At 38.1% G+C, this 27,017-nt stretch overlaps 1 protein-coding gene across 4 annotated transcripts in view; it reads left to right on the top strand.

Moving 5' to 3' along the window:
• The window catches only part of ARK2N (arkadia (RNF111) N-terminal like PKA signaling regulator 2N), a 273,891-nt gene that overhangs the window by 54,786 nt on the left and 192,088 nt on the right, over positions 1-27,017 (top strand). For 2 of the 4 annotated variants that reach the window (XM_066247393.1, XM_066247392.1), the window contains exons 3-5: positions 2,790-2,972; positions 14,791-14,917; positions 23,370-26,807. In XM_066247393.1, coding sequence (XP_066103490.1) covers positions 2,790-2,972; positions 14,791-14,917; positions 23,370-23,559 — 500 coding nt within the window. In that variant the 3' untranslated portion in view covers positions 23,560-26,807. Of the gene's footprint in view, positions 1-2,789; positions 2,973-14,790; positions 14,918-23,369; positions 26,808-27,017 lie in introns of those variants that run through there. The other 2 variants (XR_010727536.1, XM_066247394.1) reach the window with 2 other exon arrangements.

The raw sequence follows: 27,017 nt of genomic DNA, 5'->3' as shown, positions 1-27,017 counted from the left end.
GTGTGCCTTGACCAGGCAAGCCCAGGGATTTGAACTGGTGACCTCATCATTCTAGGTCGGAGCTTTATCCACTGCGCCACCATGGGTCAGGCCAAGAGTCACATTTTAAAAAAGTATTACAAAGTGTCACCATCAGTTAGCTAATATTCATTTAGTGCAGGGGTCGGGAACCTTTTTGGCTAAGAGAGCCATAAAAGCCACATATTTTAAAATGTAATTTTGTGAGAGCCATATAACGATCCGTGTACGTTATGCATTATCCAATAAAAATTTGGTGTTGTCCCGGAGGACAGCTGTGATTGGCTCCAGCCACCCGCACTATGAACATGAGCGGTAGGAAATGAATGGATTGTAATACATGAGAATGTTTTATATTTTTAACATTATTTTTTTAACTAAAGATTTGTCTGGGAGCCAGATGCAGCCATCAAAAGAGCCACATCTGGCTCAGGAGCCATAGGTTCCCGACCCCTGATTTAGTGGTTCAAAGTCCAAGCCCTGATGCTAAGTGCATCAAACATACCTTAGTTAATCTTCGTTTGCTAATGATAAGTGTAAGATGACCTTCGAATACAAAATCCTTAATTGTGTTTTTTTGTTGAAGGACAAAGTTGGAAAGGCAACTACTTCTTTACTTTATTAAAGTTTGTGTAGTGCTGACTTGCCATCATTTGAATATCCTGGAAATGAAAAAATGACAGTGATAATCATTTGTTTTGACTGTTAAGTGTAATTAAAATATAAAATATTACTGTCTTTGTTTATGATGAATACTAAATTTAAGCTAAGCTATAAGGTGTGCTGTTTGGAAATATGGAAGATGCAAGAATGGAGCCAGATAACAAGTTTATGCTTGTATTTCCTACTGAAGAAGACTTTCAGACCAGTTATTTCCATGGGTAGGTGATATCACTCTGCATGTACATACACACTTAATACTTTATGCATGATTATACCTGTAGGAGTGGTACAATTTTGACTTGACTGTTGACCTGTTTCTTCAATTTGGTGATTGTGGCAGGGAATGTTGGGCAAGTGACTGTGTATGATATTAGTGATATAAATTTTAAATTAAATCATTAATTTTTTGTAAACTTAAAAAATAAAATTCTCATTAAAAATAGATGTTTGGTCAAATAGTCAATATTGTACTTGACCTTCATATCTTCTGCACTTAATAAGTATTTGGACATCACGTAGTATCTTTATTCCATAATAATCATTTTGAACTCTGACGAGAACTCCATTATTTAATACAGCTTTCTTTTTTAGAAAAGAAAAACCTCAAACATGAGTCAATATTTTTGCTATTTGAACTAAAATCCAATGCCAACTGATACTGAGGCCACACTTGATTTTTATGACCTTGAATCACCCTTTTGGGGGAATTAGAAATTATTTTTAAGTAGTCAACAAGTTGTTACAATCGTCAGAATTTCATATTGTGACATGTCTGTTATTTATACAGTGGCACTTAACAACTCATTTGCCTTTATGTTTGGTCATTTTTTTTAATGTTGCTATATATAACCTATTGTTTGGGAACTTAGTTTTAAGGGATAAATACCCCAAGTGTGTTCCATGTTTTGTTCAGTGACAATTTGCACAATGGATGTTTGCATTAGAACAGTAATCTTTCATTGTGTTTTAGTTTAATGACTCACTGGCATATGTATTCCTTTACAGTCAAGAGTCTCATAAATAGGCGTGTTTAATGTTAATTTGTTGGATGATATTAAAACATCTTTATGGAAATAAATGATTTGCCTACACTTCATAAATAGTTGTTGGAAGAAACAGCATTCTGTTATTTCTGCTTCTAAATTGGAGGTAGTAGTAAGGGATATGTTTCATATTTGAATGAAAACTTTTGCTTTTTGCTGTTATATTAGAAAAAGGGTAACATTTCCATTTTAAAGCATGTATCTATTCTACAAGCATGAATATTGAGTTATTTTAGCATGAATTGTTGAAGTGTAATTTGGAACCCAGCTGCCTTAATTTTTAGCTACTTAAGATGATTTGGAGGTAGAAGGGATCTCTTAATTTTTCCAGTAACTTTAATATCTTCCTCTAAGATAACCCATAAGATTGCATATCAATTCCTTGGGGTGTGAGCTGGTTGTCTTTTTCATGGAAAAGAAAATATAAATATCCCTCACAAGACAGCCAAAGCAAAATCACGAAGATTGATTTTGCATTGTCTTTTAGAATGTTGTAAAATGCGTAACATTCCTGATGTTATAAAAGGGCTTCCCTGGAAATAGATAAGTCAGTCGGGAAGAGCTCTTAGTGTTGGTTAACCTTATTTCTTTAGAAAGTAGAAAAATGTGTATTTGATTTTCTTCTCTGAATTTACTGGGGAGTTTTAGTATTAACTACTAAGAGAAAGAACTAGATTCATTCTCTTAAAAAATATAAATTGAGTTTTAATAGTTTGCATCTGTTTTTTCCTTTAATTTTACTTTCTCTGTGGAGTCTTCCCTTAATCTTTTGCTCTTTAAGAGTATGATGCCAATTCATTGTAACATTGTTCAGTATAGTCTTGTCTTCTGTTCTTCATAACACTCCTTTTTCTCCTTCCCAAATGTGTCCCTCATCATCGTAAGCTTGGGTTATCTTTTCCAATTTCACGTCATGTACAAAATACTAGGTGTATAAAGTACAGCTTTTCTGGTCAGCTAGACTAGAGTAGTAAGATAAAGGCAATTGGCATTTAGAGGGCTCTTAATTTCAGTATTTTTCACCCCACAAGTTAGATACAAGTATACATTTTCTTTCCTCCCTAGATGGACCTCCAGTTGTAGCTCATTATGATATGTCTGACACCAGCTCTGACTCAGAAGTGGTAAATGTGGACACTTTATTGGCGGCTGCAGTAGTTCAAGAGCACAGTAATTCTGTAGGAGGCCAGGATACAGGAGCTACCTGGAGGACCAGCGGGCTTCTAGAGGAGCTGAATGCGGAGGCAGGTTGGTCTCCCTCCCCTTCCCCTTCTCTGATAATGTAATGTGCATGTGTCCTCGTAGCTGTGTTCCTTATCGTGGGCCCTGCTGAGGTGAGCAGGCGAACCAGAGGCATCTGACAGGTGATTGTGATCATCCAGGGTGCCATTTGTAACTAACTGAAAAGGAGATTTGGGTAACATGTCACTTTTCTTTCCTAATGAGGAAGAAGCAAAAACACCAATACATAAGACATTAATAGGTAGATTTTAGTATACGTATTTCTTGGGTTAAAAACGCCTGACTTGTAAAAACTACCTAGATGCCCTAATACTCTCCTCCAACCCTCTTCCCTCATTCCATCCATACTTCTCAATGGTTTCCCTCACTTAGCTGCAGAGCAGCCTTGCAGCTTGGGGAAGGGCTGTTCCTATACAGTGCTGTACTGTTTCTTCCACCTCTCGGTGTGTCCCTGTTAATCTCTGCTGTAGTTCTCATATTTTCTTTTCCAACCCTTTCAGTTCTGCCTGATATCTCAAGAAAATCTCTCTCCCTGTCTTTCATTACCCATCTTGGTTCTGTGATTATTCTTAAGAGTGATATTGCTGTTACCTTTGAAGCATCGCACAGGTGTCTCCAACTTTCTTTCAACGTGTTTCTTAAAACTCAATCAACATTCTAATTTAAACATTTTCTAAAAGTACTAGTACTTAAATTTCAGAAAGGAGGGGGAAGCTTTTAACAGATCATTTATGTTTTTGTAGTACATATTTTCTTTTGTGTTATGGAAGATTATAGTTTTCTAGTTAACTTATAAATTGCATTGGCTTTTATGAGCAAATCTAGTAACTTAATCACTACCTAATATGTTCACTGGAAATGAGTTTTGTATTACACAAATAACAATGGTTTTAGTGTAGAACAGTTCATGTTGAAATTGTTAGGAAATAAAAAAGACAATTCCACAGATCTTTGTCCTTAATTCTTCCTTTCATACTTTATGATGGAAGCAAATAAAAATCTCTTACTGTTGAGTTTCTAATTAATTTTATTTTGACTAATTTTGGAGCAGGACCTAGATTTCATTTTAACTGCTAACTGCCCATTTGACCTTGGATAAGCTGTTTCTCCTCTGGGCTTTAATTTTTTTATATTTGTAAATACTTGCTTTGCCCAAAAAGGGACTTTTATGGGTTTATTAATATGTATAAGTCCTTTTAAAATAATTAATAATATTTTATGCCAAAGGAGAATAGTTTAACCATATTTTGTGCAATATGTTTCTAAGATTTATAATTTGTTTTGTATATTGGGTAGTTTATATTCATTTTTAATCCATTGAGAATTCAGTAGTCCATTCTCCTTTAGTTTTATTTCCCTTTTTTTTAGTCTTACCATTTTGTTGTAAATTCTTGAGAAAAATGTGAACAATTTTTCTGTTTTTGCTTTTCATATGGAGAATTTTAATGTTAGTATGAGCCATATGGAATTGTTAATGTTTAACTTTTGACCAACAAACACAGCAATTTCATATGATTGAGCCTAATATACAAGGCGTGGGATCTTGTATCATTAAAGGTACCAGCATTGGGGATAGCATTGCATTTGTTTTTCTTTTTTACTTTTTTTTACTTTTTTATTCAGTGAGAGGAGGGGAGGCAGAGAAATAGACTCCTGCATGTTCCCTGACTGGGATCCACCCAGCAAGCCCACTAGGGGGTGATACTCTGTCCATCTGGGGCATTGCTCCATTGCTCAGCAACAGAGCTTTTTTTAGTGCCTGAGGCAGAGGCTGTGGAGCCATCCTCAGCGCCTGGGGCCAACTTGCTCCAGTTGAGCCATGGCTTCAGGAGGGGAAAAGAGAGAGAGAGAAGGGGAGAGAAGAGAGAGAGAGAGAGAGAGAGAGAGAGAGAGAGAGAGAGAAGTGGGAGGAGTAGGGATGGAGAAACAGGTAGGTACTTCTCCTGTGTGCCCTGACCAGGAATTAAACCCAGGACATCCATACGCAAGGTCGATGCTCTACCTCTGAGCCACTGGCCAGGGCCTTCATCCCGTTTTCAAATTCAAGTAATTGTTAGCATGATTATTCAAAACGTCACTAGCCTTTGTGTACTTAATTCTATATTTGATTGTTCTTATGACTGGCAGTCACACAAAGTTATAAAGACAATGTCACTCAGGTATCTACCACCATTCTTAAGAAATAAAACAATGCAAAAAATGCGAGGAGGGAAAGATCATGGCTTCAACTTGATTCGCCTCTGTTTCCCCTTTCCGCTCTAAAGTTATCCTGAATTTGGTTTTTGATGTTTGGTATTACTCTGTATTTCTTTATATTTTTGTTGCATTTGTTTCATATCTCTAAACAATCATGTTTTAATACTAATTGGTATTACATTAAAAGTAATCACTTGCAACTTGCTTTTTTTAGTTCAACATTTTGTGAGTATTCTTGTTAATAAATGTGGCTTAGTTTATTTATTTTTTACTGCTATTTAGTATTCCACTGTATGAATATATCACAGTTGACTTACTCACTTGTTGGACATTTAAGGTGCTATTCCAAATGATACTGCCATTAACATTTCTTGTATGTGTCCCTTGGTACATGTGTGTGATCATTCTTCTGGGCTGTAATATATAGGGAGAACGTATGTTTGTGTCATTCCATAAATTTTATGTAGACTTTTGTATATCATAGGACATAGTCATAAGCAGATCCCTATGACATTTTCTGTGAAGCCATTTATTGGCTCAGTCTTTTTTCCTCCTAAATATGGCAATGCAGGTATGTGAGTAATAAAATTTAACACACTAGGGTTTTAATGTAATTGTCATTATAGAGACTCATTTTGTGACTTTAAATGTACTTAAAACAAAATGTTAAAAAAATTTATCCTCAGTGGCCAGTTTATAGTTTTGAGACTTTAACTATTAGTATCAATTGGGTGATCATTCTTGTGGTTTGAGTTTAAGATAAATGTTCTGAAGTTTAATCTCTCCCTTCCAACAAAGTAAAAATCCAATCATTGAACAGACTGTTCAGGAATTAATAGCAGCATCTCAGACCAAGGTCTGCTGCAGCCCTACCTACTCTGTTTAGGATTACATAAGGTAATCAGTGAAGTGTAGTTTGCCTCTCTCCCCAAGCAGTTAGATCATATTCTTGTATGCAAAATAGTTTTTACTGTTTAGTTTTAACTTTAACCAAGCCAAAAGAGTTGAAATTAGGAAAGTCTTTGTTCAGTAAAAGACTCACACTTTCCATTTCAACTGTTGGCATGTGTTTACTTTTTTCTTGCTTGATGCTAGAATTGAACAATATAGTAGGTGGCAATAAACAGCCTGATTTTGAACCAGCAGCCACTTAGAAACTGTGTGACCTCAGGTAACTTATGTGAAGCCTGAGTTTTCCCTATTTCTGAAACTAGTATCCACCCTAAAAGGTTAGTTACCATTAAGTGAAGTAATATGTATAATGTGCTTAGTTTAGGATATAGCACCCAGTAGGCCCTAAGGAATGCTAACTAGCATTATGTTAATATATTTATGCTGAAAAGACCTAATAAGGAAATAATTAATGGAGTCAATCAATGGATTTCTAATTTATTTATTTTATTTATGTATTTATTTATTTTTTAGGCGAGAGGAAGGGAGATAGTGAAGCAGACTCCCCCCACATGCGCCCTGACTGAGATCCACCCAGCAACCCCGTCTGGGGCCGATGCTCAAGTACTGAGCTCTTTTTAGTGCCTGAAGCTGATGCTTAAACAAACTGAGCTATCCTCAGTGTCTGGGGCCATGCTCGAACCAATTGGGCCACTGGCTACAGGAAGGGAAGAGGGGAAGAAGGAAGGGAGAAGGTGGGAGGCGGGAAGCAGATGGTCGCTTCTGCTGTTTGCCCTGACTGGGAATCGAACCCGGGATGTCCATATGCTCAGCCAACTCTCTATCCACTGAGCCACTGGCCATGGCCAGATTTCTAATTTATTGCCTTGCCCTGCCCTGGAATGAGTTGTTCTTGCTGCAGTATTTCCTAAACTTTGATCATAGAGATTATCTGGGTGCTTATAAAAGTTCAGACTCCTAGGTTTCTTCCTGAAGGTGTTGTAAGTAGATACGAAATGGAGTCTGGGAATCTGTTTTTAGTAAACATCCCCAGATAACTCTTTCATTGGACATGTTTAGGAAACTACCAGTATATCTGAAAATGGCTTAATTTTTATTGCTAGTAATAGCTCACTGTAAACAAATGTAGATGAGGCTAAGAGAAGAAGCCTGAAGTTTTCTTGGTGTGAAATCCTTATAATTGTGGCAAACTCAATTTATTTAGTGTTTTTTCCCCCCGGAAAATTAAAATTTTTAAACAAGTGATCTCATTTTTTTCCATCAGCCTTCTTGTCAAGAAGGTAGGTAGGCTATGAGCATTTTCCCATTCTTAAAATAGGGATGGTAAGCTTGATTTGTTCATTACACAAGATTATAGTGCAAAGAAACAAATCTTGGGTTTCTTGTTCTTAGTGTTAGGCTTTTTATAATCAGACCAAAATGGCCATGTTTCTATTATTAGCACTTTAACGTCAATATATTAGTCTTGTGAAGGAGATCAGATTTGGTCAGGTTCCTCTTGTTTACTGGCTTAATATGGACCATAAGATTTTGGATTTCTGACCTCTTCTACTTCTCAAAGTTGTTTTTAACATTCTTGTTAAACAAACTAAACACAAGGTAATAATTTGTTTGTTTTAAAGTTAAATAAGTAGTGACTTAAGATATTAACCTGTTTTATAGCTAACATGCTGCTGCCTTCCAGTATGTAATAATTTCCTTTAATGGGCTGCAAAGAGGCCCAGGGTTCATTCTTCTTACCCAGTAGATTTATGATTTAAAAAGTAGCTACATTATTTCTTTTGAAGACAAAAAGATTTTTTTTGCCATGATAATTTGGTTACTACGTTTTCTGAGCTTCTTTCTGGTTTATGTGTTGAAAAGTCTATAGTGGGAGGACAAAATTTAGAATTTTTTCATAGAGTGAAAGAACTTATCTTCCCCAAGAGCTATACAGGCAAAGACCGATGCAGAGATAGCCAGCTACCACATAGCTAAATATAAGTCCTCCAATTTATTTTCAGTTTAATATATGGTAATTGTGGTATTTACTCCTTTTTTACAGGGCTCATTCTTGACCTAGAACGGGAATAGATTACAACCACTGACAGTATTTGAAGAATCTCAGCATTTTTGTCTCACTTTTTAGTCAGGGTTCTGCCACTGGATTCCTGTGAGGTCACGGGGTGGGGTGGCAGTGGGGAAAGGCCGAAAGGCCAGAGAATGTCCACTCTACACAGGAGCTCCCAAAGGAATGTGTGATATGCTAAGGAGGGTTACATTAAGAGAAAAGGACTGACCATGAAATAGTCTGAAGCGGGGATACATTCCTGTTTATTGGTATCTCTTAAGGACATGGCATCTCACAGTCTTGATGGGGGTCTCAGTTTACTTGTTTTCTGAGTGGCATGTTTCATCTAATGGCTCTGTCAGGAATTGTGGCAAAACTCTCACACTATTAGTCTAGAGTTAACATTTACCAGGAAATTGGTATTTAGTCCTTACCACTTAACCTCATGTGCCTTATTTTATCTTGTACTGATTTTTACATAAACTAATGAAGAATATTGGCTACAGAGCAATTTTACAGAGTTATACAAGCTCTGTAAAAATACTAAATGGCAGCAGGGCTGGATTAGGATTTTTTTTTTTTTTTCTGTATTTTTCTGAAGCTGGAAACGGGGAGAGACAGTCAGACAGACTCCCGCATGACCGACCGGGATCCACCCGGCACGCCCACCAGGGGCAACGCTCTGCCGCGACCAGAGCCACTCTAGCACCTGGGGCAGAGGCCAAGGAGCCATCCCCAGCGCCCGAGCCATCTTTGCTCCAATGGAGCCTCGGCTGCGGGAGGGGAAGAGAGAGACAGAGAGGAAGGAGAGGGGGAGGGGTGGAGAAGCAGATGGGTGCTTCTCCTGTGTGCCCTGGCCAGGAATCGAACCCGGGTCCCCCGCACACCAGGCCGACGCTCTACCACTGAGCCAAGCGGCCAGGGCCAGGATTTTTTTTTTTTTACCAAAATAGCACTGCTAGAATGGTTTGGATTGACTTAATAATGCGAAAGCAATATGTAAATTATTAGTTTTTGGGATCCATATTGGACGAATAAAGATAGAAGAATCTTAAATATTGCTGATGGTTACCTTGCTCTTCTTAAGGAATTTTTAAATTATGAGCGAAAGTAGCCTAGTAATTTTTCATTTCTGCCCCTTCTTAAAAAGAAAAAAGGCAAAGTAATGGTATTTTCAGACCTGAAATGAGGCTGTGTAGGTGGTAGAGTCAGGATGAGGGGCCTGGTTAGTGATGACTGGTTATTCAGAAATATTGATGACTGAGACATTTTACAGAATGTTCCCCCAAGTCGGAATTATAAATTAGAACTATGGAGATGGAACTGGACACAGAGATACTGAGAATTAACTTACTCTGTTGTGTTTTCTTAATTACTGTTTAAAAACATTGAATACCATATTTTTTGCTCCATAAGACATGCCTGACCATAAGACACACCTAGGGTTTTAAGGAGAAAAATAAGAAAAATATATTCTGAACCAAATGGTGTATTAAAACATTTAATAAAATACGGTAGTTAAGGAGGAAGAATTTGGTTATAGCAACCATGACTCCTACAGTCTGTCTTTGTAGTTTTGTTTAATTTAGTTAGCTTGTTTATTTTTAATATGGTAAGGGTTGAGCCCTTTGCTGTGAGTCTACCACAGGGGGCTTTAAGTGTCTCTTGGGGCTCAGCTCCTTGCTTCTTAGGAGGCATGGAAAATTTTTGGGAGCTTGTACACATAAACAATGAGTATCCATATAATAATGAGTAATAATGATGGCAGGACTTAAAGTGTGGGGAGGGGAAAAGAGAGGGAGAGAGAGAGAGAGACGAAATGATGGGCCGATATTATTTAATGAATGAGTGAAACTGTCCTGGAATCAATATATGACTGTGAAAGGGAAATATCCTGGAAGATACGGGCTGCATGAGGATGGGGGACAGTAATTTGTCAGTGATCCTGAGGTATAAAAGCAGCTTCAGAGGACTGCAGGGGAGGTGACATTTTTAGGAGAGTCAGGTTTCCATGGGGAGGTGAAGAAAAGGTTCAGTGCAGTTTTCCATGGAGCTGGCATTCCAGAGGGCAGAGGAAAAGTTGAAGGAAGATGAGTAGTGGGTGGCAGGGGCAAAGGAGAATGACGCTAGAGTGGAGGATAATAAGGTGGCATAAAAACGGATAGTTCCAAGGCCTTGTATTTTATGAGTGGCCAAGAGAGTAGTACATAGTGTTTTACTTCTCATACACATTGGTTTTCCTCCTTCCTAGTATTAATACTTTCTCTGTGCCCACTGGGGCTTTTCTGTCCGTTCTTACTGTTGTCACTACTACACTATTCTCTTTCCTTATTGAACCCATCAGCCAGTTCTTCCCCAGTCCCTTCCTAGCCTCACTTCTTTTACTGGTTGTCATATGAAAGCCTATTTCTCCTTTGCCAGTACCCTCAGTTCCTTATATTTGTGGCTTGCTTATTGTGCCCCGCTGGCAAAGCGTGATCCCTGGACTTAACATTTGGAGTCCGTATCCATACTGCCAAGCACAGCTGGAGAAAATCACATAGTTGCAGAGTTCAGGTTGCATTAACTTCCTAATCTGCAACCTCATCCTGGCTCAGTGCTGTCCACTGAAAAGCAGCTCCTGCTTTTCCGAAGGCAGCATTCTTCATTGTGACTACCCTACCCACACCTGTGCTTGCAGATGGCCTTGCCACATTCTTCACAGGTCAAAATTACTTCAGCTTTCTGCCAACAAACCTGTTTGTTCTCTGCCTTTTTTCTAAATATGGCCAGATCTCTCCCATTTTTAAAAACTATGTATGCACACATTCCCTCTCTCAAACCCATCTTCCCCTTTCAGTCCCATCCTAGCACCTTTTTCTCCATAGCCAGACTTCTTAATGTGTCTGCTGTGCCCTTTCTTGGTCTGGATTTGCATTGGCTTCAGCTCCATTAGTCCCTTGGAAGCTCCTCTTGACAAGGTCATGGTCATTTTATCACTGATTCTAGTGGGCTCTACTTAGTTCCTCCTCTTACCAGCCTGTTCTTTTGGGCATTGGTAAGCACTTCTTCCTAGAAATGTTCTTTCTCTGGTGTCCTGGTTTTATATCTTTTGAATTTCTTGTTACTTCACATCCCTTGGTGAGCTCCCCTTCCTCTCTCCATCCCTTAATTATTGGCGTTTGTCACTGATCTTCTCTAGCCCCCCCCCCCCAGATGACCTTTAACTTCCCAGCTATTGCTGAGGATTAAACAAACCTGTAGTTTCTCTCTAAACCTCTGATCTGAGACTTAGAACAACAGTACCTTCAGTTACCTGCTGAACATCTTAGAGGAACATCATCATGTCCCAGGCTATTCACTAGTGCACTGAATGGCATTGTAACTATCCAGTTACTTTCATTAGAAACATAGACATCATTTTTATTGTGTTCTTTCCTTTGTCTGATTTCCAACATTACTCACCTGTACATATGTGCTCATAGAATATTCGCCATTTTGTTTCTTCCCTAGTTCAGCCATAATCATTTCTCACCCAGAAAACTACAGTAGTCTGTTCCTAGCCTGTAGTATTCCTTGCCCTCCTGTCACCTCCATTTTACACTCCAAAAGGAATTTTTTAAAGTGGAAAACCAGGCTATGCCACTTCTCTTCTTAAATCCTTCCATGGCTTTCTACTTTTTAATGATCTGATCTACTTAAAATGACCTGACTTCTGCCGACTTTGCCAGCCTCGTTTCTCATTTTACTACTGTTACTTCAAAGGAGAGAGAGAGAAACATTGATTTGTTGTTCCACTTATTTATGCATTCCTTGGTTGATTCTTGTATGTGGCTTGACCAGGGATCAAACCCACACCCCTGGTGTATCAGGATGGTGCTCAAACCAACTGAGCTACAGGCCAAGGCAGTACAGTGTTTCTTAAGCTACTTCCCTTCACCTGTGCTTAGTTTTCCCCAAGAGCTCAGCTTCCTTGATAGTCCTCAAGTCTGGGAAATGTTTCTTTTCTGTGTGCTTCCAGGGCACTCTCCACCTCCCTGTCAGAGCAGTTTTCAAGGACTCCATCGTATAATGGACTCCTTTTTTTTTTCTTCTTTTTTTTTTTTCTGAAGCTGGAAACGGGGAGAGACAGTCAGACAGACTCCCGCATGCGCCCGACCGGGATCCACCTGGCACGCCCACCAGGGGCAATGCTCTGCCCACCAGGGGGCGATGCTCTGCCCCTCCAGGGCATCGCTCTGCTGAGATCAGAGCCACTTTAGCGCCTGGGGCAGAGGCCAAGGAGCCATCCCCAGCGCCCGAGCCATCTTTGCTCCAATGGAGCCTTGGCTGTGGGAGGGGAAGAGAGAGACAGAGAGGAAGGAGGGAGGGGGGTGGAGAAGCAAATGGGCGCTTCTCCTATGTGCCCTGGCCAGGAATCGAACCCGGGTCCCCCGCACGCCAGGTCGACGCTCTACCGCTGAGCCAACCGGCCAGGGCCGACTCCTTTTTATTATTCCTGAATATATTGTAAGCTTGTTGAGGGTAGAGAGTTGCCTTGTTCCCCATAGTATTCCTAGCATTTTAGCACAATGCATAGCATGTTATTAATAAGTATTTATTGTAAGAACAAGTAGATGAAGTCAACTGTTACAGCTGCACAAAGCAAGGTTGCTCAAAAGAATTGAATATGGACAAAATGAAGGTTTGGAAAAAGAGGGACTTGTCAATTTGTATTCCACCCTAGAGTCGCAATGGGAATAATGTACATGACAATAATGATAACTATAACACTGAGGTAGAAAATGGATAAAAGATTGGCCACAAGCAAGGTTTTGGAGTCAGAGCAGGAATCTAGGTTTACCAAATCTAGACTGAACTAAACGCCATTTAAGCAGCTACCCTAGCTTTAACAAAACTGGGTTTTGTCTGGTGAATGCCACTTTTTTTTAAATGCCACCTTTTGTATGTTTGGTAGGGTTCAAAGATCATTGTACATTGCCAACACCACATAGAATTCTATCTAGATTATTTTAATACAGAAGGTTAACAAGCCCATGTATATGTCTCAATCACTAGCATTTTTTGTATTGTTTGCTCATATATACATCATTCAAATTGAAAAAAATAAAAATAATATTAAAGAATTGTAAAAAAGACCCACAATCATGTTTAAACTTGTTTACTTTTCACAGCTTTTACGCAGCACCTGCATATTTTTATAGTGTTATGTGTGATACTTATATGTTTATACATTTCCCAGGTTTCTACATGGCACTGCAGTGATTATCTTTGGACAGTATAACATTGTGTTTAAAGTTTTTTTTTCCCTTAGGCTGAATTGTCATGGGTGCGATTACAGGGTCAAAGGGTATAAAAATTGTAAAGTTTTTGCCTTAGGACTACTTACAACTTTCAGAAGAGTTACATTACACTAAAAGTTGGCAGGGGTATAAAAGTAGAGTTTCTCAGTGACCTTTGAAGCATTGGAATGAGTGAGAGGACCGGAAGGGAAAGTTGTATGTGTGAAAATATTACTGGTGGTTTAGTTTATATAAGGTGTTAAAAGATTTTTAAAAAATATGTAGAAATAATTTAGTATCAGATGACAATATATTTAAATAAAAATACCCTTTAAAGAGTAAATGCAAATTTGTACTTCTTGTAACTGTTATTCCATGCTAGTTCTTAGATATTCTAAAATTAATCCTTTTAAGTCAGAACATTAAAAAATTGGGAACATAGGCTGAATGTTAACTTCTTGCTAGAATTGCTTATAAAGTTTTATGTACTTTGATAGTATGTCCTTAGCCTTTCTTGAGAGAGACTTCTGTGGAAGCTCCTGCTTTCTTGTGATGTTGGAGAGTGTGCTTCATCGCACTGTGTAGTGGATGCTTTAAGAAGACCCTTGTGACAAAGTCCTTTCATGCCCCAATGCCACAAACTGTTGTGCTTTCCAGAGTTACGTGGTTTGTGTCTGTTTAATAAGAACTGTCAACAACATCATACAGGTTATGTTTTAGTTGCTCAGATTAAAAATTGTGATCTTCCCTTTTATATATGGTTTTGGCTCAGACTTTGTGAAGTCTGATTTTTTTTCCCCCGAGAAAATTGTTAAATTTGTTTAAAATTTAGAGAAAATTATTAAATCTTTCATAAAGCATTATAATATAAACATGATATTAATTATCACTTCTATGTATTCCATTTATGCCTTTGAGCTTTTCTGGTAGAATGATTTTCTGTTAAAATGATAAGCAGTAGAGCACTCCATTGCCTCCTACATCATGACAAAATTGTTATGTGGGTCATTTAAAGACAGACTGAAGTTGAATGCAAAAAGCATTAAGGAATAATACATGGAGGGTTATTACAGTTTATATTTACCTGTATGTAGATAATCCATACTTACTTACCAAAGTACTCCAAATTTTTTCTTCTAAGGAATACAAGTTCTTTTATGTATTTGCATCTTGTTTGAACATTCTTTTAGCCATGAATGTGGGGTATTTATTTATTTATTTACTTATTTTTAATTTAAATAGACCTGCCCTGGCTTATTTGACATAGGCAACTTTTGCTGTGGCAAGATCTCATATGACCATTCTGTGTCTGTGATTGAACCTGGATGAGAAGTCTGTCAATGATTTTTTCTGTTGGTGTAAGAAGTCAAAATGTAGTACTTACTTTCTCCCCCTTCTCTCTCAGGTCATTTGGATCCAGGATTCCTAGCAAGTGACAAGACATCTGCTGGCAATGCACCACTCAATGAAGAAATTAATATTGCCTCTTCAGATAGTGAAGTAGAGATTGTGGGAGTTCAGGAACATGCAAGGTAGGATATTCATTGGAGTATTCTGATATTTTAAGTTGTGAATTTTATTTTAACTAGAAAACAATGAAGAGAAAATGGTAGCATCACGGTATGGCTGGTATGAATGAATGGTGGGAGCTACCTCTGAACTTGTTAAGAAACACTTTTTGATTAGACATGATATGAGCTTCAGAATGTGTTACATAATTGTGTCATCTCAAGAACATCATGACTATATGTGTATGTGAACTATAACTGTCTCCCCTCTTATTCATGTTTTCTTGCCTTTCACTTTATCTTGAAATATATTGGGAGCAAACAATTGATGTCATATCTCTTTTGCTGCTTTCTTAGAGTACCTCTTCTTGTCTTTCATTAAAACTTACAAGTGACTTTGGTTTGTATGTAACAGAGTATGTCTAGTGATGTTTATGTGACCTGGAGTCCTTTTCTTTAAGATTAAAAATAAAAACAAAAAACCTACAAGACATCCCATTAATTTGTCATGTTAATGAAAGTAACTTATGAAGTTTGGCATTTTAAGGTAGAGATCAGCAAACTATCGCCCACTGGCCAAATCTGGTCTGCTGCCTGGTTTTGTATGGGTCTCGAACTAAGAACCGGCTTTTATATTTTTAAATGGTTGGAAGGGAGGAATCAAAAGAAAAATGTTTTGTGACATGTGAAAATTATATGAAATTTAAGTAAAATGTATTTATGAATTAAGTTTTATTGGGACATAGCCATGCTTGTTCATTTACATATCATCTGTGGGTGTTTTTGCACTCCAGTGGCAATGTTGAAAAGTTTCAGCAGGTACCTTATAGCCCTCAAAAGCCTAAGATACTTACTTCTGTAGCTCTTTCAGAAAAAATTTACTGACTCTTGCTTTAAAATAAAGATTGGTTGCACCCCTCTCAGAGGTATTCTTGAGGAGCATTTAACACACATACGTATATATAAGACAAAAATGTAGACTTTGGAAAGTCTGTATTCTATAGAGCAAACAGCTCTTCTCCTGTGCCACAAGAGTTAAGTTGTGGTTCCCTGATTTCCCCATTATCTACTTACCTAGTCCTTAGATCTGATTTTACTTTGGTTAGCAATAAAACACTCAACAGCATTTCTTCTCGTTATAAAAGTGAATTTAGGAGTGGAAAGTGGGGGCAAAATACACATGCACATAAATTGAAGGTGCCTTTTTTCCTAATGAAAACTAATTAAACTCGGAGAGCATTTTTCAGTTAAACAAATGGAACTTTAAGGATATAGAGTTAAGTCATAGTTTAATGTGCCATCTCCTCAAAAGGGGCCAGTTCTCTTTATCAGAACTAGTATTAAAAAAAAAAGAACTAATGTTATCCTAGCACTTTCTCTATTCTAATTTGTCATTAATATTCCTGCAGAGCTGCTTACTTTTTCCTTTCCGTTCTTTAATGGTTATTTCTCCTATTCTGGTGGGAAAGGATTTTCATTCTTTAATCTCTTCATTTTTTTTAATTTTTTTTAAAATTCATTTTAGAGAGGAGAGAGAAAGGGAGAGAGAGAGGAGAAAGAGACAGAGAGAGAAGGTGGGGAGGAGCTAGAAGCATCAACTCCCATATGTGCCTTGACCTGGCAAGCCCAGGGTTTCGAACCGGCGACCTCAGCATTACCAGGTCGACGCTTTATCCACTGCGCCACCACAGGTCAGGCCTTTAATCTTTTCTTTATCTTATATTTTCCTCTTTTGCTGCCTATTCAAAAAAATTTTTATTAGCTTCCATTTTTGTATCTATTTCCTTCAAGCTGACTTACCTATTAGATGAGGAAATAGAACTGACTTATTCCTTTACTTTAGCTTATGTCTGCCATTAATTCATTTCACCATTATTTTTAATAATATAGAAGACTTTTCCTTTTAAGCCTCATGTCAGGCTCTTTATAGAGTATTATAGTATTTTTTTTTATTTCAGACTCCCTACTATAAAACTTCCCTGCCTGTTGATAGATTGATGTAGGTAAATTATCTTCAGTTATGATAGGATCATGTTAGCTGTTCACCAACTTCCTCTTGAGTTACATTTCAAATTTTAATTCATTGTTACTCATGTGTTCCTACTTAAGTAGGAAAGAGTAGGTAATAATCTGTGTTTATCTAATCTCTTACTCTGCTAAGACATCACTTGGTTCTCTTCTCTAGTAACTCCTGCCAGGTCTTCTTTCTTTTCAGCTTCTTTGTCCAGTTTCTTTCATTATGAAATTTGCTGCTTTTTCTACCAATATTATTGGTATCTGGAGTTAAAATTATTATATTTCTATTAAAACTTGGGAATTTAAATTCTAAGTTCCTCTTCAGCTCCAACATACACACAAATCATCTTTAGTACACCCTTCTCTGAACTTGTTAGGTCTTTTAACCAAGTTGTCATTTATTCTATAGACATGTTTGTTCTACACTTGTACTAAGTCAAGTGCTTTGACTAACATTTTAAATGATGTGCTATAACATTGCTTTCAAGGACATTTTCTTACAGATCTGAAATATTAAAGATGTGTTTTGTTCTGACTCTTTGGTTTGAATCCTGGGTAATCGTATCTTGCAGGTGACAAATCCATTCTGAAATCTTAGTGGTTATATTGTCCATACAATGGAAGGTAGAGTTGACAGATCCTGTTGGGAGTACTTTGAACTGACTCTTATATCATTTTGGGGCTTTTATGTTGGTCTTTGTGTCTAGACTGAGTAGAGTCTCTGACTCTTCTGCCCTTCTGAACATTTTTTCAGCAGTTTCTTTAGAAGAAGCCTGATAAGCTTTCAAGCATTGAGATTAAATAGCTGAGAAGCAGGTGGGGAGAAGCTTTCTTGGTTGCTTTAGAATTGCCCCTTTGGTTGCCTGTATCTCATCTGGAATTTATTTCTTTTACAGGTCTAGGGTTGCAGTTATGAAGTATTGATGGGCTTCTGGCAGGGTTATCGCTTGGAAAAAGGTTTTAGGTTTTGATCAACATCTTTTTGTTCTAATTTGATTTGCATGCATAGATGTTTTGTTTGGATTTAGTTGTCCTGTTATTTTTTCTTACAATATTCTACCTTGTGGGCTTCCTGAGAGCTTTTTAAAAAACTCATACTTGGTCCTTGAGTTCTCTTTGGGATTGTGGTTGCTCTGACTTGCTTTGGGTGCATTTTGTTTGACCTTTGTACTTAGTAATTCTAGTTGTGATGTGCTTTCCTTCATACACACACACACACACACACACGTTTTTGTTTTCTTGCATGTTAAGATTTTTCCTGATTTTTTACTTTAATTTTTGATGTGTTTCCTTAACTTCTGTGTTTCTTCTAGTCATAGACTGGAAAGCATGCTTTCTGAACTAATGACTGCGTCTTTTATGGATGCTTCATATTGCTGTGATGAACTCCTGACCTAAATGTTGTCATTTCCAGGTGTTAATTATTAGACAGTCCAGTTTCACAAGATGTCCTTTGCCAGTGAGAGACATTTTTCCAGCTGTTTTAATTCATGACCCCCATGCCTTTATTTTTCTTGATTCTTGGTCCTTTTTCCTTCTACCAGCCTCCTTGGTAATTGCCCTAGGAAATTGGATCCATGTAGTGCAGATTTTTCTGTCATGGAACTGTGTTGGAACAGTTCTGTCAGAATATATTCTCTGAAGCTTTTGTGATTACCAGACCCTTGCCTCGTTGCACTATATAGTCTTTGGTCTTTGATACTGTGGTCCCAGGTGTTAATGTTGGGTCATCCCTCAGCAAAAGAAGTGATGTGGGAAGGTTTTGCATTTTAGACTAGTTGCTTCTTAGAACCAGTTGCTAACATTAATTCTCAAAAAGCAAGTGAGGCAGGCAGATGAGTATTTTCCTAAAGTCACAGGATTCATTTCATCCTAAATTAGGAAAAATAAGTAGGAGTGTTATCTAAGAGGTCACCTTCAGGCTCTGTAAATGAGAGCAAAAATGATTAATTTTTAATGTTGTTTTCTTAGAATAGTAAATTAACTATCAAAAGCTGAGCATCAGAGCTTGCCCTCTTTCTGTGTTTTTCTCTTCTTTTCTACTCTTAAGTCTCTTCTTTATTTGTTTCAGTGTATAAAGAACAGGAAATTAGTCTATCAAAAGTTATTATTGTTTATTAAGTGCTTTTTTTTTTTTTTTTAAGTAAGGCCTAAGCATTTCTTTGGTTATAAGACTCAAAATATGACTGGATAAGTGTTTTATACCATTGCCAGTCATATGCAGATGTGAGAACAAAGCCTGTATCTGCACTAGAATTGGATTGGACCAACCAAAAAATAGCTGAGTGTGCTCCCACCCCATGTCTTTTGTAATGTAGGAGGAAAAAAGAATATGGGATAATACATGGAAACCTGGGCTTTAAGTTGGCTGCCTTACGATATTTTGAGCCTCTCACATTTTCTTCTCTATAGGGCTTATAACAATTGTGGTTCTGTTTTCTCCTGAAATGATTTCTTCTTTATCTGGTATAAGTTATTCTGTAATGTACACATTATAAAATGATTGAAATGTCCACTCCGACATGCTTTTGTTTGCTGGCTTGACCTTTTTTTCTTATACTTAAAAAATAAATGTGTTAAATGTCTTGCTGTCTTCATCTAGTTCAGCGGTTCCCAACCTGTGGGTCGCGACCCCGGTGGGGGTCGAACGACCAAAACACAGGGGTCGCCTAAAGCCATTGGAAATACATATTTTATATATATTTTTTATATGTATTTGCATTTTAGACTAGTTGCTACTTTAAGCAAAAAGAAGAATTTGTTGGAAAGGTACTAGTTAACCTCAAAGAATATGAGGGTGACGGAACAGTTACGCTTCCCTCATTTGACCAAAGCCTCTCACTCAGTCTGTTTCCTTTGGTTCAGATTTTTAGATTCCCTGGAGAAGATGATCCAGATATATGTTTTTTATATGTTTTATATATATTTTATATGTATTTCCGATGGCTTTAGGCGACCCTTGTGTTTTGGTCGTTCAACCCCCGCTGGGGTCATGACCCACAGGTTGAGAACCTCTGATCTAGTTCCTAGCTACCATTTATTTAAGATGTTTGAAGTTATTAAATTATAAATTTTTTTAGTGTTTTATTGGCTTATAACACACACAGCAAGATCATAGGTGTACGTTTTAGTTTTGCCAGTTGCTCAGACCCAGGTAACTCAGCACTCAGATCAAGAAATAGAACAGGTCCTGGCTGGTTGGCTCAGCAGTGGAGTGTCAGCCCGGCATGTGGATTTCCTGGGTTTGATTACCAGTCAGGGCACACAGGAGAAGCAACCATCTGGTTTTCCACTCCTCCTCCTCCTCCCCTTTCTCTTTCTCACTTTTCCTCTTTCCCTCCCACAGCCATGGGTTGAATGGTTCAAGTAAGTTGGCCCCAGGTGCTGAGGCTCCATGGCCTTGCCTCAGATGCTGAAGTAGCTCAGTTGCCGAGCAACAGAGCAGCAGTTCCAGATGGGCAGAGCATTGCCCTGTAGGGGGCTTGCTGGGTGGATCCTGATCAGGGCACATGTGGGAGTCTGTTTCTCTGCCTCCCTGCCTTCCCGCCTCTCACTGAATGCACACACACATACAAATAAAAGAAATAGAACAGAAGTCTCCCTTTTACCACCTTTCGGTCATAACCTTCCCTTCCCCGTAAGTACCATAAATACTATTCTAACATCTAATGGGGAAGTTTTGCCTGTATTGTTCAAAATCTTAAAGTCACTGATGACCTTAGAAGTCATCTTGGAATCCCCTTTAACAGTCCTGACAGGTGGCCCAGCAATTACTAGACCATTTAAAAGACAGTTTACTTTATTTGGTAGTGGTTGTAATTGTTGTGTAGAAATGATCATCTAAAATTTGTCTTCCAGAAACTGATTCATGGTTCTTATTCTGCTCTGTAGATCTGTACGAGGTGGAGTAGCCACCTTCTATGTTGATTTTCCTTTCTTTGGGACCGCCCTTCCAGTTGTAGTTAATAGGGGCCTGGAAAGCTTTTGACCAAAGATGGGATCATCTTCTCCAGAGAATCTAAAAATCTGAACCAAAGGAAACAGACTGAGTGAGAGGGTTGGGGCTTTAGTCAAATGAGTGAAGCGTAATTGTTCCGTCACCCTCATGTTCTTTGAGGTTAACCAGTACCTTTCCAACAAATTCTTCTTTTTGCTTAAAGTAGCCCAAGTTGGTTTCTGGTAACTGGAACTATATGTAACGTAAAACTACACAAAAGTGATCCAACTTAGAGAAGTGTCTCATTTCCTTATTCTCTGTACTTTAGCCATTCCTCAGTAGTAAATACCATCTCTAAACCTCTCACTCTCCTATTCTGGACCCTTTGTGGAATCTGCATTGCTATTTATCACATGACCCCCAAGGAAGAGGTAGTGCTTACAGTCAAACAGTACAGTAAGTATTTCAGGTATAGTCTGAGGAAAGCATAGTTATTTAGTGGAAAATAAACTCCACAGTGGAGACCTGATTTTATCCTGGTTCCTGATTTTATCCTTATGCTTAACTTGCCTAAGACCCTGGGGAGTTAGTTGTCTTTTCTCGTCTATAAAATAAGCAGTTGGATCAACGACCTGATGTTACATTGTGTGATTACTTTATTGGGAATAAATACCTCTTTTATTTCAGAGATATTTTCAGGAATTCTGCCAAAGATTACATTGGCCCTTTTTGTTGCCACTCATTCCCTGAATTCCTCCTAAGTTTGTAGCCAGCTTTACTTCAGTTAGTACTTGTACAGATGATGTTTTGAACTGTTGAAGAACTTTATATTTTTAAATTGTTAGTCTGGGCCTATTTTGCACTCTGCTTATTGTCACTGTTTGCCTTACATAATTTAATATGACATTGTGAAAAGCATTGGATGCAAAATCAGACCTGACTTGAAGTTCTTTGGCCTACCACTTTCAAGCAATGTGACCCAGGGTAAATCATGTAGCTCTTCGGTCCTCAGTTTCCCTGTCTGTAGAATATGGATAGTAACTTCCACATCTACCTCATAAGTCTGTTTGGTGTATCAAATGAGGTGAAAATGCTCAATAAAGTTAGTATTCCATTGCCATTAGTCATCAAAACCATTTCTATAAATGTTAAATGGATTCCTTTGGCTGATAATCTTCTGTGACTAAGCAATCACTTAATCTGATTATACTTACTGGGTTGGACAAATTTGGATTAGACTTTGGACTTTTGTACCTTAATTTAATGCTTTTTCCTAGTGAATCTTTAAAATTGTAGTGAGTAATCTCTGGGTTAGTAGCCCCTTAGCTCATTTCTGAACATATGACAGGTTTCTGGTACTGTAATAGATATACATTCTAGACCCATTGAATCTGTTTTTCAGCCCCTTTCTTGGTAAGGAAGTTATTTTTAGCCTAGCCTTTGTAGGATAGGGCCTCTTTGGAGAAGCTTAAGGTTCTTGGACAGTCCTGCAACTGAACAGTACCTATGGGTACCCTAATGTTGTCCTGAACTTGGTTATACAGGTAGCATTAAATCAAAGCTGGAATTCTTAAGTGATCTAGCATCACTCACTGAATATTGGTTGTGAGAAACAGCTGTTCAAGATCCACTGTGGTAGGTTGTGACTAGAGTCATGCCACTCGTTACCTCTTACATGCTACATAGGGACTTGTCAGTGACTTAAATGTGAGGATGTAGTAGCAATGATAACTTGAGCTGCGTGCCTTCTTCTCCTTTGAATCAAAACTTACTCAGTGGTTTAAACTGGAGGGTCACAGTCCTGTCATTTGACCAGAATGTGAAATTCAATATATTGGTGCTTCTGAAACAATTTTCTTCCAGTGAACTCTTGGTGAGGCAGTTTTGTCCCTCTGATAGAGTACTTTTAGAGAATCTAAACTGAGTACTTGTAACTTTTAGAGAATCTCAACTGAGCCTTATTACTTACACTGAACTAAAGCAAAAGACATCCTGATGAAGGGAGCCATGTTTCTTTTGTGACCTTCAGAATGAGAGAAATTGGTCCTTTATGCATGATGTAGTACTTAGAGACTTTTAGAAACCTAATCTGTAAAGGGATGAAGGTGCTACTACCAAATTTGGCAGAGAACTTACTTAAGAACAGTTTCACTAGATTTCTTACTGTTACAGTTGTGCAGACTAAGATTGGGCATATTCATTTTGCTCTGGATTTATATGGTTCCCTGTCCTTATGATCCAGAGGTTTAAATGAGTTCAAAGAAACATCTTTGCCGTTGTCAGTAACATACTTAGATATAGCTCAGGTGTTTCTGACTGAGACAGAACTCTTGACCTTTTTTAGGCTAAACTGAGAGGGAAGGGAGGGAGGAAAAAGGAAAGGATATTGGTTGTGGGCTCATGAATTTACGTTTAGGTTGATCTTGGTGAAAGTATTAATCAGTACTATTGCTAGACCGCCTTCTGTCTGTCCCGTGGCACTGTTAGCCATGCTTTTGCTCTTTTATTTGCTCTCAATTACAGGTGTGTCCATCCTCGAGGAGGTGTGATTCAGAGTGTTTCTTCATGGAAGCATGGCTCGGGCACGCCATACGTGAGCAGCCGGCAAACACAGTCGTGGACTGCTGTGACTCCCCAGCAGACGTGGGCTTCACCCGCAGAAGTTGTCGACCTCACCTTGGATGAGGATAGCAGACGTAAATACCTTCTGTAATACAATGTCACTGTGTTTCCTCTGCACTGTTCCCTTCCACTTCCTCCTCCTCTTTGTGACATGGAAGTTCATTGTCATAGCTTCAGCCTCAGAAGCTGTTTGTGGCATTTGTATAATCAAAAATTATGAAAAATTGACCCCCTTTATTTTCCTTTTTCTTTTTGTAAATTAAAAGAGGTCACTTAGAAAAATAACAATGCAGAGAAAAGAATTTCTTATTTCCATCAGTAGGAATATGAGAATGATGACTATTAGACAACTTCATTTTACTTGGTGACTTTTTTCTTAGGGAACTCTGCCTTCCTTTTAGAATAATATTTTAATTACCAGGTGAAATGCGTTTCAGTGTTTGAATCTTGTATTTATTTTTCTGTGTAATAAAATTAATATCTAGACTTGACCACTGTCAGCCCTCCTCCCCCCCATTGGCACTCCCAGCTTAGAGCATTTGCACCCGTATTAGTCAGGTCCTTACGGCACCTAGTAGGGCATGTGCATTTGGAAACGTGTCCTTAAAAATAGAAGACAGAAGTATTACTTTTCTTTTAGCTTAAGTCTTCTGACTTCTTTCCTGACTTTGCTCCTGGCTGACTCCCACAACACAGTTAATTGACATGCCCCTTTGTGTTCATAAATATTGCTAAGATGACTTAATTGGTCTCTTTGTTGCAATAATTCATTAACTCTTTGGAAAATGTCTCCTTTGTGACTGAGGCATTTCGGATAGATACCACGAGATTTTTCTGAATAGATGAAGAGAGTATTGAGAAATCAGTAGGAAAATTTCTCTCCCTCAACTTTTTTTTTTTTTTTGTTTATTCAAATAATGGGAGAACATAGAAACCTGTTACTTAGGCAGAATATAAAGAGCTGTGTGGCTTCTAAAGCTATGGGCACTTGCAGTCTGAAAGGAAAGTGCCTTCTTTCATAGCTGGTCTCTCCATAAAGGATGCACAGCAACTGTTCACACTGGAGCTTAAATTGACCTGGTTCTGTATGTGGAGTTTTTTCTCCTCTCCCTTCTAAAATTCGAAAAACCAAAATACACCATAAGAAACCAGCTGCAAAGCACATTCACTAATGGCACTGTAGGTTTTATAGTACCTAAAAGGTATAGCAAAGGGTAGTAGGGACTTAGGGAATTCAGGAAATGCCAGTGGCATTTGTGGCATTAGTTACTACCTTTTTTTCCTATGACATGTTGTAGTTACTAGTGACTTATTTTTACAAGCAATACCTAGAGTTAAAACACTATGTACTGTGCACAAGGAGGAGTGAAATAATACTGTCTTAGAAGACCTCACTTTTTGTTTTCTACAGTTTTTGTTGTTGTTCTTTTGTTCTTTTTGGTTCTATTTTTACCATGGAATGTTACTAAAGCCCTTTGCCTCTCTCCCCAAATACCTTGTTGGCTCTTCCTTATCATAAGAGCATGAGAACTACCGTTTCTTAGCTTCATTCAGTGGACACTCATTTACTAAGTGCCTGTTCCGCATAAAGCACTGTGCGGGGTGGGTGCTGTGTGGCCACTGAAATGACTGAGACACCCCTAACAAGCGCATGTATCACAGTCCGCCTGGCTCCACCTGCCTGGCCTTTTCTTCTGTGTTTTGGAAAGACTCAGTTGTTCTTTACCCTGCTTCCTGCTGCTTTTCTTCTTCTATACACCTCTTCCCTGGGTGGGTATGTAAGCATGGTCTTTGAGCTTCTCCGATGATAATCTCATTTGATTTGCCCTCTATTCCTCATCAACTTTGTATTTTTCTGTCCATCTACTTCTAATAGATCAGGCCTTCAAAAGATCATTAACCTCCAGTTTTAGCACCTCATATCTCAAGTCTCTTACATGGCCACAATTCTAGGCGAAAACCAAAGACCCAGAGGCCAGTGCGAAGTAGGACCTTCTGCAGATTCACTACTGGTGTATCATTGGACCGTCACATTTTACTTTAGAATTAATTTATTAAATTTTACTGTTACATTTTGTTTTTGACTTGAATTAAAATGCTAGACAAAGCAGAAATGTACAATTTCTGATCTGTGTGTTCCAGGAAATCATTGGGAAAAGAATAGAATGGATTATATGACTTGAAGTTTTTGCAGCTTATTTTGTCCCCAGTGTTAGGGCAGAGCCCCGTTTTAAAGGATGTTTTTTGCATTATGTACCCTTATGTTAACAGTGTGTTTGTCCAGTTCCATACAGCAGGTGATTTCCCATAACATTTTCTTTTGCCCTTAATAGTTATCCTCTAAAGAGAATTCTTTTGGTGTACTGTGTGCACTGCAGATTGGGAACAGAGTGAAGTTGTAACCAGGGTCTTTTCTGGCCTTTTGCTTTTATAGCAGGTTGCACTTTGCCCTCAACCTGTCCCTCTTCCAGTACCCTGCCTACCTGAGTTGATGCACCAGAACAGAGATTTAGAAATTAAAATATAAAAGGGGAGGGGAAAGGATGGTCAGCCTTCCCCCCTAATAGATTGGGACTTCCCACCTGCTAACTGCAGAGAGACTATACTCCAGCTCTTCTTTCATTGCCAGATCCAGTGGAGTGGGAATGTGGTTTCTGGTGAGGTATTAATGATACAATTTTGTGGTAAACAACTCCTGTGACATTTGAAATTTCTTGTTAGGGGATTTTTTTTAACTAAAATTTTGCATTTGGTAGTATAAATACTTCTTTATGCTTCATAAGACATTGTCCATTCAAAGTCTCTGCTAAGTGATGCACGTAGGTCACAGACTGGTTTATGGCATTCATTGGGTTAAGTCTCCCCTCCACCCAATTTGAAACCACAGAGCAGTAACCAGCTCTTAAATCATCATGACTGCCCTGTAACATGTAACTGTGCTCACCAGTAGTTTTCTTTTCATTTTGGTGGAAGGGGCCAGACTGAATGGACTCCCATTATTCTTTACAACTGAGCATCCCATAAGCTCTGTTTTTATTATCATTGAGTATGACTATGAACCCTCTGATTTGCTAATTTAGTCAATTGTTCATTGTTACTTTTAGCAGATTAGCAGCACCATAGGTAATTTAATAATGAATTTGTTGCTGGCTCTTTTATACTGTCACAAGATTTTTGAAAAAGCTGGGGACACAGTTTTGTCTTTTAGTTTTAACTTTTTCTTTTTTTTTAAAGGCAAAGAGCCCCTAACCCTTGTTTTCCAGTATGTGTATGGTGTGACTTCCATGTATATAAAAATGATTGCGCCCTAACCAACCTTCCTCAGATTGTGCACTGTTTGTTTAAAATAATCACGTATTTTAGTCCAATGCTGTTGTATTTTTTTCATTTTATTTAAAACACTATGTACCTGTTCTTTTAACAGACTTTAAAGGGTAGTGATCTTAAAAAAATCACTGGATAACTAGGAAATCTTTTTGTTTTTTATTTTATTTTATTTTTTTAAGAGTACAAAGGTCCTTGAAGCCTTTTGCTCCTCTTACCGTGCAG

Source organism: Saccopteryx bilineata, chromosome 11, assembly GCF_036850765.1.
Source record: "Saccopteryx bilineata isolate mSacBil1 chromosome 11, mSacBil1_pri_phased_curated, whole genome shotgun sequence".
NCBI lineage: Eukaryota > Metazoa > Chordata > Mammalia > Chiroptera > Emballonuridae > Saccopteryx > Saccopteryx bilineata.
Note: the sequence above shows the minus strand (reverse complement) of the source record. Positions and strands in the feature narration are given on the sequence as shown.